At 27.9% G+C, this 13,291-nt stretch overlaps 2 protein-coding genes across 7 annotated transcripts in view; both read left to right on the forward strand.

Annotated features, from left to right (window-relative positions):
- Nucleotides 1-8,694, forward strand: part of LOC106678941 (ATP-sensitive inward rectifier potassium channel 12) — a 388,098-nt gene extending 379,404 nt beyond the window's left edge. For all 5 annotated transcript variants that reach the window (XR_010845161.1, XM_067053500.1, XM_067053505.1 and 2 more), the window contains one exon: nucleotides 8,636-8,694. The gene's annotated coding sequence lies outside the window, so the exon portion shown is untranslated. The remainder of the gene's footprint in view (nucleotides 1-8,635) is intronic.
- LOC106678943 (inward rectifier potassium channel 2) overlaps nucleotides 1-13,285 on the forward strand; it is a 62,771-nt gene extending 49,486 nt beyond the window's left edge. For both annotated transcript variants that reach the window (XM_067053519.1, XM_014417810.3), the window contains exons 2-5: nucleotides 8,636-8,753; nucleotides 9,070-9,378; nucleotides 9,691-9,930; nucleotides 11,103-13,285. In XM_067053519.1, the coding sequence (XP_066909620.1) occupies nucleotides 8,636-8,753; nucleotides 9,070-9,378; nucleotides 9,691-9,930; nucleotides 11,103-11,471 (1,036 nt within the window). In that variant the 3' untranslated portion in view covers nucleotides 11,472-13,285. The remainder of the gene's footprint in view (nucleotides 1-8,635; nucleotides 8,754-9,069; nucleotides 9,379-9,690; nucleotides 9,931-11,102) is intronic.
- The last annotated feature ends 6 nt before the right edge of the window (nucleotides 13,286-13,291 follow it).

Consider the following 13,291-nt stretch of genomic DNA (forward strand, 5'->3'; position numbering starts at 1 on the left):
TTTTATTTATTTATTTTTCTTATTTTAGTATGTATGAGATCATTCATCACTATTACCTATTGCCCGCAACTGTGTGGCAGATTGTAATATCTATCAATAAATAAATCTATCTTGAAAAACAAAAATAAAATCTATACACCTCGTTCAATTGACTTATCTTCATTTATAAGATCGAATTGCCTTTTTACTATTCTTTTGAATATAACATGAAGTTCTGCTCACAAATCAGAAAAAAATAAACTATTCGTCGCATCTGCCTTTGTCTGAATAAATAAACACGGTTTAATCTATTAATAGGCACCAGATGTCATAATTAATGTGTCATCATATGTTCCTAATATTCGACTCTATAGTTGCTATTAAAAAATAGCACATTTAATTTTCGTGTTCAAGGGTAATCCTTGTCAGCGGGTAATTCTGGACCTAGAAGTAAATTTTTGAGATTTGAGGATGAAATTTGTTGAGGCACAACTGTACCGCCTGTCATTGGTTTTTATTTCATACACCACCCTCTGACTTTCCCCGGTGTACATAACTCTAGAATTTCTTTCTATAGAAGGGGGTATATTTTTTGACATATTCTTATAGAAATTCATATAAAATAATTCTACAGCAATGTTTTATCTATCTGGCGTTTCCGAAAGATCAAATTGTTTCAAAACAAATTTTCAATACAAACATAAGTTAATTTTTTTTATCAGACGAATGTTCAAGACTATTATTGTAATTAAAAGCCTTTAGTCTTTGAATAATAGTAACTATTATTCCAAAGACTGAAATCATTCATTATTATTAACTGATAATAACAAACCAGGTAACGTTTCGCCAGTTAAAACATCAACAGAACTAAAAATGACATAGAAATCAACGGCTTCAATCAAATTTAACAAAAGTGATGATTTCACTGTTGGAGTGAGATATAATTCTTTTTGTTCAGACTGGATTAGACTGCAGAATTGACTAATTATAACAGTTCTATTTCAGTAATGTAGTTTACCTGTGTATTGAAGTCGTGGTGATATCAAATTTGGTGAAATACTGACCGGTTGTTTAATAACAGCTATCTGAGACTAAAGGCATTGTTTGGAATTTTCCAGTAACATCCTTAAAATAGTTACGTATTAGTAAGTGGATAGAATACATTTTTATCAAATTAAATTTAGTAACAAACAATTCAATCTCTATATGCTTGCGTCATACGATTAGATTAATATCATAAAATCATTTTCATATTGATTACGTAGATATGAATGTTTTATCGCATAAATTAATTCATAAATGTTATCTGTATCATTTTAATTATTATTAGCCGGCATTCAAGATTGATATCTGTTTTTATTTCAAATTAATAAGAGTTATTTTTTATTATTCTGTTCATATTGTTATATATGTTGTCAGTCACATTTAAGAGTTATTTAGAAATAGTGATGAATATTTTGCGTTATTTTCATGTATACGAATAAAGAGAAAAATCTAAATTAAAACTAATAAACTACATAAATACAACATAATATTAATTATACTAATCCTGCTCCTGTATTCAATTTTTTTAAACATTAATGATGTTAATTGTAATCAGTATATTTATTTTAAATAATTGTAGTGATCATTTTTTTACCCATCACACACATTCGATAAATCATTAAATTTCCTTAATCGCAAATCGGACTGTGGAGAGAAACTTAGTTCTCCGTCAAATATTAAATTTACCATTGAAACCCAACATGGATTTTTTTAATTTATGGAAAAAAAAAACTTGTAACTGTATCCGTTGTAACTGATTTATCTACATGGGATGGAGGAGCAACTACGGTTCATTAAGGCTCGAAGTGCTTCTCATTCGATCCTCACTGGTTGTGCCAATATTTATTTTGTTGAATGTATTTGACTTGCTATTCTATCGTAGGTTGATAGCCTCTAGAACCACCTCGTAGTTTGTTAATCTCAATAAGCAATTAATCAGTATATCAGTTTCGCTAAAGTTTCATTAGACGGTTTCAAGCCTAATCTAGTTTACACGAGAAGGTTTCTTGCCTCATGAAAGCGCCGCTGGCACGCTGATTGCGATTCATTGACAGACAGGAAACAGGGAATTGTTATGATTGTGCTGTTCAGAAATTCAGTCGGCTCTCTTGTGTTTTCCATCTCATCACTCCTTTCCGTAAGTGGCTCTGAACTTCAGCGACATTATTTTTTTACTCATTTAAAGAGAATTTCATTCTAAAATTACAATAATTCCAATGTGCTAAAGTGAAAAATTGTGTAATTCATTTTAAAGTATAAAAGGTTTTGAATTAAACAATGCAATATCACTAATTATACATTTTCTGTAATTTATTTTATTAATTAACGACTGTGACCTTCAAGAATGGAAACTTAAGTTTTTGGTTTATAATATTCAATAATGTACCTTTGTAATCGACCAGGAAAAAGAATTGAACCAACCTCAAAACTTAAATTTTACGTTTAATAGACCTTCAACCCAAAAATATAATTTAAAAAAACTTTTAGTTTAGGCTCTGATTTTTTTAATACTTCCTTCAGATATTACTTACCTTATCACCTCTCTAACTACTCACTTAGGATATATTTATACAAAAAATCTTCCATCGGCTTTCCTCTAAGATCACTGGAACAATGAACAATATTTTAAAGTTTGCAAAGAAGTCACACCTCAGGTTGAACCTGGGGACTTGAGATTTTGTTACATAAATATTAATTATTTATTTTGTTTCATTAATGTAAGATGTTTTTTTTTATTATTTATTTTCCATAAGCATATATTTCGGTTATTTATGAAAATATCGATGGATTACTTTAGAGGCGTACTAAGTACATTTCCACAAACTTTACGAAAAATACAATCAAATATTCTCTCTTCTAGGAAAATTAATTGAAAACTAGTAATTTTCCTAGTAGAAATAAACTTTAATTGTATGTTTCATAAAGTAAGTGAAAATGTGCTTAGCACCACTGTGAAGTAAGCCATCGATTAAAGTTTTTTTTTAATCATCAAATTAAAGGCGGAAAACGAATAAATAAATAATCGATACTTATAATTTCTCATTTTTGGTGAATAATTTCAAATCATATTTGTTATTTTCACCATTTTATATATTTATAAGTTTCAAAATGAATAGTAACCAAATCCATCAAAAAATTGTTTTGTTTTTTGAAACATTATTTTGAGTTTAAAATGTTCGAAATATATTTACAAAAATGATAACAATATTTGAGCATAGAATATTTCACGGCGGGATATGTACATGATGTATAGACGTTTTATATAAAAATCACTAAAGATACTCTTATCAGCTGGTTCTCAAGGGTACAAACACACTTGTGCCAGATGTGTCTGAGATAGTCCTGTAATCCAAATAGCCAATATGTTTCAAATATTATTACTGTTTCCAACATTATTTCCTAAATATTGTTTGGCGTAAAGCTGTATGTGCTAAATATTTGTGTAAAGTAATTATTGATTTTTTATGAAACCTTCAATTGGTTAATGACCGGACTGTTATTGATATCTTCATTTTGAATGTATGCTCTTAAAAGTATTTTTCCAATAATTATAAAAGACTCCCCACCACTAAAACTTCCCGTTGACCATAAATATGAAGTTTCAAAAATTCTGTGTAAATGCTTGCAAAGTTTTAGGGATCGATGGTTCAGTGTGTAAATATTTTTTTTTAGAACTTATGGCAACAGCTTAGGCGACTTTAATGAAACTAATTTAAAATTTGAAATTAGAAACGAAAAAACTTGTTTCCTTAAATTAATGCAATAGTACTGGAATGGCAGAGACGTCACTCTTGTTGAATTGATTAGATAATTTTGGTTGCTAATTTATTTTATTATATTCACTATTTTTTTTGCAGATCTACTGTATATTTATTTTTTTCTTCACATAGTTTTTACTATAGGCCCATGTTATGTACCTAATAACGCATCATTCATTTCTTATTTATAAGGAAGTGAGGGAATGGAATAAGTAAAAAGGAAAACTTCGTCTTTATGGCAAGGCATACAATTTCTCTTATTTCTGACAGTTCACAGTAGCAGTGTTATATGTTCTATTTCAAAATAACATTTATTAAGATCTTAATATAAATCCAAATTTACGCATAGACTTTTGAGAAAACTCCACTAGTCACACCAATGTAAACTATCTGAAACGTCTGGCTAAGAATCATGGTGTGAAACTATTTGTTATGTTATAAAATATTCCCTAAGAGCAAGATCCCATTTTGAAGGGTAAACTCAGTGAGAGAAATAGCAAAAAAGTCCAATATTTGAACTACATATTTGTATGTGTTATCATTTTAAATAAAAGCAATTGGATATACAAATAATATGAGAAACTATAAGTTTCCTGAATATTTAGGCTGGGTTTTAGAAATCAAAACTATGGTTATTTTCATAATGGTCATTTTTCCTGGTGAAAATTCAAGGCAAAAATTAGTTCATTTGGAACACCTTGTCCTGGTGCTGAAATTCAGGAAATTTTGAACTTATGATTGTGTGAATGCAGTATATGTTCAGATTTGATTATAAACTGGTGAAGCTCATGAGCATAGCTAATTATTGGTTATGGGTGGTATTAGAGATTGGTTGGGGTGGACGGAAGGCAAGATCCTTGGGATGACCAACTATCCACCATCAGATACTTCCCTACCTATCCATATTGCAAAAATCACATCAAATCTTGGTTATTATATTAAAGCATCTGACTGGCAACGGTATCTATTTTTATTATTTATTTAATTTTTTTTTTTTTTTGGATCTTAATATTCCTTTTTCAAAACTTTCCTGGAGGGGATACTTCTCCAAAAAATGCCTTGGATTCAATAACCATCTATTGTTATGTTTATCTATAAAATGAGCAATCAAGCATGACTAATCAAGTTAGGGGAGGGGACATCACAAGGAAATACAATTATGAAGAATTACCTGTTTAATTAATGTATATTTTAATACAGTTCAGAGATATACTAAGAAGATATGATCAGTTACAAGCATAGATTCATCAAATAGGACAATAAAATATGAAAGATGTGTAACTAGATTAAAGGTGATAAACAGGAGATCAGTGATATACTTTTCAAGGTGTACTGACTAAACTGAATATCAGTATTAAATCACACTAATAAAGACATTTTATAAAACTAAATAGAATTAAAATTAAATATATTATATAAGTATATTAATTTAGTGTAAGGGAGAAGGGATAGGAAAGAATATAAGGAACAGGAAAAAATAAAGGAAACACTGAAAAAAACTGTTTCCTTTCCAGAATGATGTTTCTTACCATTCTTCAAAACAGCTCAAACGAGTTTGTTTAAACTCATTATATCAATGTATCATTAAGTTGTGTTTAATATCAGGTGGGTTAATTTCGAAATATTCTGTAAGAACTTAAATGCTCAATTTGCAAAACAGGTTCCTCTAAATTACCTTTAATTTTGTTTATTAGAAATAATAAATAATCTCTCATTGTTATTAGTAATAAAAAATGGATAAATACTCACTAAAAAAGAATTTGGAAAATTTCTACTAAAAAAAGGATAAATATTTTTCCAGAAGGAAAACCAATTGTTGCAATCAGGAGTTGTTATACAGATAGATGTATAATGTATAGTTGGAAACGCAATAATTTAAAAAAAATACTAATATCTTAAAATTAGTGTTGTGTACTGCAATGAAGAGTGAGGAAAAACATATATGTGAACTAAATTTATAAATAAATGCTTTCATGTTTCTAGGAGTTTAGTACTGCATCAGATTTTTTTGATACACTTGCTCTTCTCTTTATAGTATTGAAAAAGGAAAAATTAACACGGGCATACATAGTTCTGCACTGTTGCTTATTGATTTTAAACACCTGGGCTATACTCCTTCTCTCCTACAAACATCTCAACCTCATTTTCTCTTACATTTTATTTTTCATAAGGTAAATGACAAAAATATATTTGATGTCAATATGAAGCAATATATTTGCCAGTTTATTAAATTATGTGTTCCTTATTATTACCTATTAAATGTGAATAAAGGAGTTAGGAAAAATTTACTTTTAGTCGGGAATATGTTGACATTTAATTGGTGTCAACTTTGTTTTTGTTCATTTAAGTATGTTTTCTTTTGTCTCTTGTATAATTAATTCAAAATGTCTTCTGAAGTAATTCATTTCAGATTATACCTTGTGTGAATTTACCTTATCATTTAGGAAATGAAAATAACCATATATAAAACAATAAAGGATTTAAAAACTAATTTAATCTGATAATATCACTTTGTCTTTATTACATGACTGTTGTGTAAGATTAAACAATCCAGTGTATCTTTATCCCAAACTAAAAACTAGAGAATCAAAAAAAAAGTACAAACGACTTCTACATTAATGAATAAAGTAATGAACTTTAATTACGTCCAAAGCAAAACAATTTAAGGAAATTGATCTGTTATCAAGAATTTCTGATGAGTGTAAATAATTTTAGTACTATAATTTGACATTACTTCTATCTTTTCCGAAAAAAAGTAATAATGAAAATTGAATAAGAATATTTAAAATACTAAAATGAATTGTTAAAAATTATATATATATTCCATGTACCATGAATAGTTTCAACACTGCTGGCATCTTATTTCTTGTAAATCATTGACTAACTCAATAATAATGGTTCAATTGCACAGCAATGTTTTTGATGATGATTGTGGGACACTTAATTTTTTGTAATAGTAATTTATAATAGATATCATTGTTTAAATTTATAAATTGCTCTTTTAATTAAGTATAAAAAATATTTATATATTATTTTTGCAGATGTATTTATTGGTAGCAGAGTAAATGATATGGTTAAAATAAGTATATAAAAAACTCCATAAAGTTATATTGATTCGGGCTGTTGCACCATTGTTAAAAATACCACCACAGAATTTCTTGGCTTACAGTATTATTATAAGATATATCATTATTTATCAATTTAACAATAACATATAATTACAGCATGATTGCTGATTCATATTCTGGTTATAATATTAAGGCCTAAGTATCCAAGATAAAATTTTTGTGAGTCTGATTAATAATTTTAATTTATTAAGTAGAGAATCAGAAAATGTAATAATGATTTTTCTTTTTTTCTAAATTTACAGTAGATGAGCATGTGACTTGCTCATTAACTATTTTTTAGGAAGAATAATTAACGATTAGCTGCTAACTGAAAGCTTCATTACCATTGCCTTCATAATAAATCTAGGTCATTTTTGTCAAATAAATAAATTATTTATGTGATTTATGCTAATTTGTCACGTTGAAGGACAGCAAGAATGTTTTCTGAACAGTGTACCAACAGAAATTATGCTTTTAAAAGCAACATTTTATTTCAAATATCCTGTTGTGATGTATTTGTATCCTATGTTTTTACTACCAACCATATGAGTTTACATATTTCTGTACGAATTTTTAATTTAGAGCAACTACTCCCAGCTCCTCCGTGATATTAATGAAATGTTAGGATAAAATAAAAAGAAAAAGAAGTTGAGACAGAGATAAAATGAGCATATTTTCTTTTAATTTCCATTCTAATCCCAGTAATTATAAGCAATTGATTTTATTTTACGCATTCCATGTCACTTAGCACAGTGTAAAATAAATGGAAAATTACATGGATTTATAACAGTTCATAAAAATACAACAATGATGATGAAGACTTAAAATTGTGAAGAAAAAAAAGAGATGAAAATTTTTATTAAAAAAAAATTCAAGAGGTTATTGGTATAGGAGGATATGCTAAAAATTTACTTCTTTTGATGGCACAAAATATTTTAAAATCTAAACTAGATTGTAATTTTATGAAATTCTTAAGAATTTCATAAAGTAGTAAAGAAAATGGAGTAAGATCATCAAACACTACAATATTAAAATATTATAAAGCTTCTATAAAACTTAAAATATTAGAAACAGGAATTGATTTACTTTTAAATATAAACAGTTTTTTAGAAATTGATGAATAATAGAAAACAAATCAAGGAAAGAGATAAGTGTTCTATAAAATGATTCAAATTTTTGTAACCTGAAACTTCCTTATTATTTTATATGCCACTTACCAACTTTTTGAATACAAAATAAATGTTAAAACATTCTAATGGGCTTATCACATTAGTTTATTTTTTATTATTATCTTTTACCCTAAATGTATTAGTTCCAATCATACTTTGTAAATTATATATTTATGTAAGTATATATGTTAAATTTAATTGAAGTCACAAATATGTTCAGGAATTGGAACAAATCTGATCATATTTTACATCTTATACTTTGATATCTTATTCTTATATATCCATTGGTAGTGAAGCAAACATTTTTCAATTTTAGTTTCCTTTTTTTTCAATTCTTATTCTATTTTCTTCAAGACATTTATGTAATATTTTTGATTATTTCTTAAATTATTAAATACATACAATTTATAAAAACATTGAAAGAGAATTTAAAAGAAATATTTAGGAAGGATTCTTTCTGAAGAAAGAACAAATCTTTAAAAAAAAAAAAAATGTTCTTTTTATATAAACTGATGTTACTATTTAATTACAGTTAAATAACATTTGTATAATATTAAAAAACAAAATCTTGTTACAGAAGCAGGAGCAGCAACAGAGGTGCAACCAGAAAGCTCAGGAGGAGAGCAGTCTTAAAGAATGGAGACTGCAATGTCACTCAAGTTCATATTTCTAAAAGAAGAAGGAGATATCTTCAGGTATATATGGAATTTTTTTTTTTATTATTAATATTTTTGATAAATTTGTCAATGATTGTAGTACTTTAATTAGGTTAAGTATGAATTTTTCATGTAACCTTTTGATTTATCTCACATGAACATTAGTTTATAAGTATTTCATTGTTAAATTTTAGAACTTAAATACTTACTTAAGTAATGTATCAGGCAAGTTTTCAGATACACTTTAATTGTGCAATCAAATAATTAAATTAAAAAAACATTATAATTTTCATACAATCATTATATTTTGTAATCGTATAATGAATAAATAAATATTATACTGTTTTTCTGGCAGGATATTTTCACTACGCTTGTTGACATCCAATGGAGGTGGACTCTTCTTGTTTTTGCCTTGAGTTTCCTTCTCTCGTGGCTAGTATTTGCTGCGATATGGTGGTTGATATCATATACTCATGGAGACCTGGACCCTCATGACGAAAACTGGAGCCCTTGCGTAGACAATATCAACTCTTTCACCTCCTGCTTTCTGTTCAGTGTTGAGAACCAGCATACAATTGGATTTGGAGGGCGTGCTACAACAGAGGAATGCCCTGAGGCAATATTTGTTATGTGTCTTCAGAGTATAACAGGCGTATTTATACAGGTAAGAAATGTCATGTAATGCAATTGTTTATTTGTATGTATATGTTCATAACATCAAAATAATAGTAAAAAATTAAATCATCATAATGAATGAAATAATCAGTTATTATTTTTAAATTCAATTTACATTGCTGTTCATTATTTATTATTGAATAAATTTGGTCCTTTACTATTTCATAATTTTATAGTTAAAAAAACCATTTCTCTATTGTCAAAAAACATTATTTTTCAAATATAAGTGAAGTAATAATGGATTAATCTGTTTATATTCATATTCTGTTCTTTAAAATACTAACATAAAATTTTATTATAGGCTTTTATGGTGGGTATTGTATTTGCTAAAATGGCTCGGCCTAAGCAAAGAACTCAAACACTGTTATTTTCAAGAAATGCTGTGATTGCAATGAGAGATGGCCTATTGTGTCTGATGTTTCGAGTTGGTGATATGAGAGAAAAATCACACCTGATTGGATCATCTGTTCGAGCTCAGCTTGTTCGACCCCATACCACTAAAGAGGGAGAAGTTTTGTCTCCGTTTCTCTATGATCTGAAGGTAAGTTTGAAATTTCAAGTATAAGTACACCAGATCACCTTATATGTAATGCCAGATTATAAATAATTTGAAGATGATTTGGAGTGGATACAGTTTATATTCTTATCCTCATACACTACAATCATATTTGTATTTCCTCAATATAAATTAAAATTATATTTTTTTACTTGTATGACCTAACATTCTCTTCATTTCTTTTACTAAGAAGTACCATTGTTAGTTCTTGATCATTTTATCATCAGCCCTAACTATCTGATACTAATTGATGTTATCTATGAGATGGGCTGTGCACTGCAAAGAACTATTTTTAAAGAATTAGTTAAGGAAGAAAAAAGTGGTCCCTCTTTATAGTTAGTGCAACACAAGCTTCATTGCCGTTTGTTGGTCATAACTCCTTTATTTTTCACTTTTTTATATTTTCAGTGAGTCAAGATGTAGTTTTCAGCTTGACCATTCCTCTCTCCCATTTTCAGCCTCCTTTGCAATTGATTTAAGTTCATCATTTCATTTAATGGGATTAGGTAGCTTTTCAGTGAATCATAACCTCTTCTCAGTTGTCTGTGAATTGTAGTTGATAAATTTGAGTTGAACTCTTTGTGTTGCATGATTTGCTCTGATCTCATTTCTGAAGAAAATAGTTTTGACCTCCTCATTCATCCTCTGACAGGTACTTTTTATTGGTTATAAACAAACCACATAAGGACTTGTCAGGGTTGTGTTCATCCCTCGAGGGCACTGGGAATAAGAGGTGAAAATGTCATTCATCTGAAGCTGTTTAACAAAAAAAAAAGAAGAAAAAAAAAAGCCGATTGCTCAATTATTGATTCAAGACGTATTTAATGTTGCATTCCAAAGAATTCACCTTATCCACTTGAAAAGTTAATGTCAAATCATACATTCTTGTTGATTATATAAACCAATATTACTAACATTAATGAAATAACATCTCATTTCATAATTTTTTCAGCTACCTACTGTTTTAAATGATGATAGTGAAACTAATTTATGATTTACATTAAATTATTTTTCCATTGATACTTTTTATGTGTGAATTATAAATAAAATAATGTAAAACAAGTCTAAACAAATTTTTAGAATATATTTTTTTTTAGATATGAAAAGCAGCTGATAACACTACGTTTTAACCATTTTTTTAAAATATTTATTTTTAGGTTAAAGCCGATAACTATGATTCTGATGTTTTCCTTATCTGGCCTACTGTTATCGTGCATGAGATTGACTCCTCAAGCCCTCTTTATGAGCTGGGCGCTGCAGACATGATCAATGAGAGATTTGAGATAGTAGTGATACTGGAGGGTACTACAGAAAGTACTGGACAGACAACACAGGCAAGAACATCATACGTTGCTTCGGAAATACTCTGGGGACATAGATTTCAGCCATTGGTTGCCTTCAATAGGGCAAAGGGGACATACCAGGTGAACTTCGGCCTCTTCCACAATACATATCAAGTGGATACTCCACTGTGCAGTGCCAGGAATCTTGAAACATTCTTGGAAGGGACTGACATTGAATTGTGACAGGACCGCCCGCTCCCAACCATCGGAGCGCAGACTTGGATCCAGCTAACCGACTTTTCAATTTCTGTTTGAGTTGGGAAATAGTAAAGTTGGTCGAGGTTTAGTGTTTTACCATTCCTTAGTAGATCATAGAAGCATGAAGACCCGTAGAATATGAAGATCATTATATTAAAACCATATGTATAATTTTTTGTTTTAATTTTCAAGAAGCTTACCTAATCCTTAACATTTTCCTAACGAAATTGAATAGTAATTCCATTTAATCTATAACATCTCATGATTTTATAAAGAATTTAACCATTGTTCTTTATTCTTAATGAAATTATAGCATTATAACTTATTATTTGTTTGATTTTTTTTTTTTTTTTTTTTTCTGAATATTGTATTCCACTTTTCTTGTTAAGTACTTCTGAGTTATGACAATCAAAATGATATTATTTAGTATGTATATAATTTTTCTCCTTTGCATAGCTAATATAATGTTTTAATATTATATCGTTTCATCAACATATCTACAAAATTTTATTTTGTGTTGGTCAGGCAATGATGGGTGAGATAAATTACTTTTTATGTATTTTTTCTTATTTTAAAACATTTATCAAATTTTCTAATTCCTCTTTATATACAATTGGCATATCCACTCCTGTTGTACAATTTTTTTCATGAATGGATTCTTCAAATACTGTTCAAAAGGTTATTTGAGGTTAATAAGTTATACTATCCATTGCTTATTAACCAAATCACTATTGCTTTTAGGAATATTGGTATTTTAAGAAATACTATTAGTTATAGACATATTATACAGTAATATCCGAAACGGACAGTAATATTCATGAGTAAAGTTATTAGGAACTGAAATAATAAAATATTTAACTGTTTTTTTAAATAATTATTTCAAAAATAATACATCATTCAATTTCATGAAAAAATAGTTTTTTTTTTGTTTTGTTTTTTTACTTTTCAAATTAGAAAATTATATCTAATTTTTTTTTTACTAAATTTTATGTAAAAATATGTACGGTCTCATCATGCTTCTTTAATCTATGATTCAATTACCACATTCGCATAAGAGGAAAATTAAATTAAATTTATTAATAATCATTCTTCCATTGTAAAATGAAATTAGTAATTTTAGAGATTAGGTAAGATGTAATAATTAATGTTTGTAAATATTTGTAACATGTATTTTGAAATGTTGATATTTTAAAAATTGCTGAATTTCCATAGGCTAAAAGAAAATTGTTTGAAAGTGTATAGTTAATTAAAACATCAATAATTTATTATAGTTTGTTAAGGAAACATAGTGATTAGATAAAATGTTGAGCTTAATTTTATTGTTATATAAATATTTAAAATTATTTTATATAATTGATTGTTGTTCTAGTTAGTATATATACATATGTACATGTAAGTTGATGTTTACATGTGTGTGTATAAAACAAATTGTCATTTTTTTTTTTTAAATGATACAAAATCGTCATGACAATTGTAAAATATCAAATATGAAAAATCTAATTTGTCATATTTGTGATTATTCCTATTATTATGACTATTGCAGTTGCTATAGAAATGGTGCTAATAATGGCACAATGTCATATGCAAAGTGTGATATGCTTGGAAATAAGCCTTCTGAGCAAATCATACTTTCGGTATCATCAATATAGTAACTGCATTAGTAACAAGTATGAAAGATTCATTTCTTCATATCCGATTCTTTGCAATTGTCACGACAAAATAAAAGGCTGCATTTAACTATGTGTATAACATTTTTTGAAGACATGTTTTTTGTGATGTAAACTTTGTTTCCAAATTTTAAAAAA

The sequence above is a fragment of the Halyomorpha halys genome, unplaced genomic scaffold, assembly GCF_000696795.3.
Source record: "Halyomorpha halys isolate HHAL.00 unplaced genomic scaffold, Hhal_1.1 Scaffold169.1, whole genome shotgun sequence".
NCBI classification, from domain to species: Eukaryota; Metazoa; Arthropoda; class Insecta; order Hemiptera; family Pentatomidae; genus Halyomorpha; species Halyomorpha halys.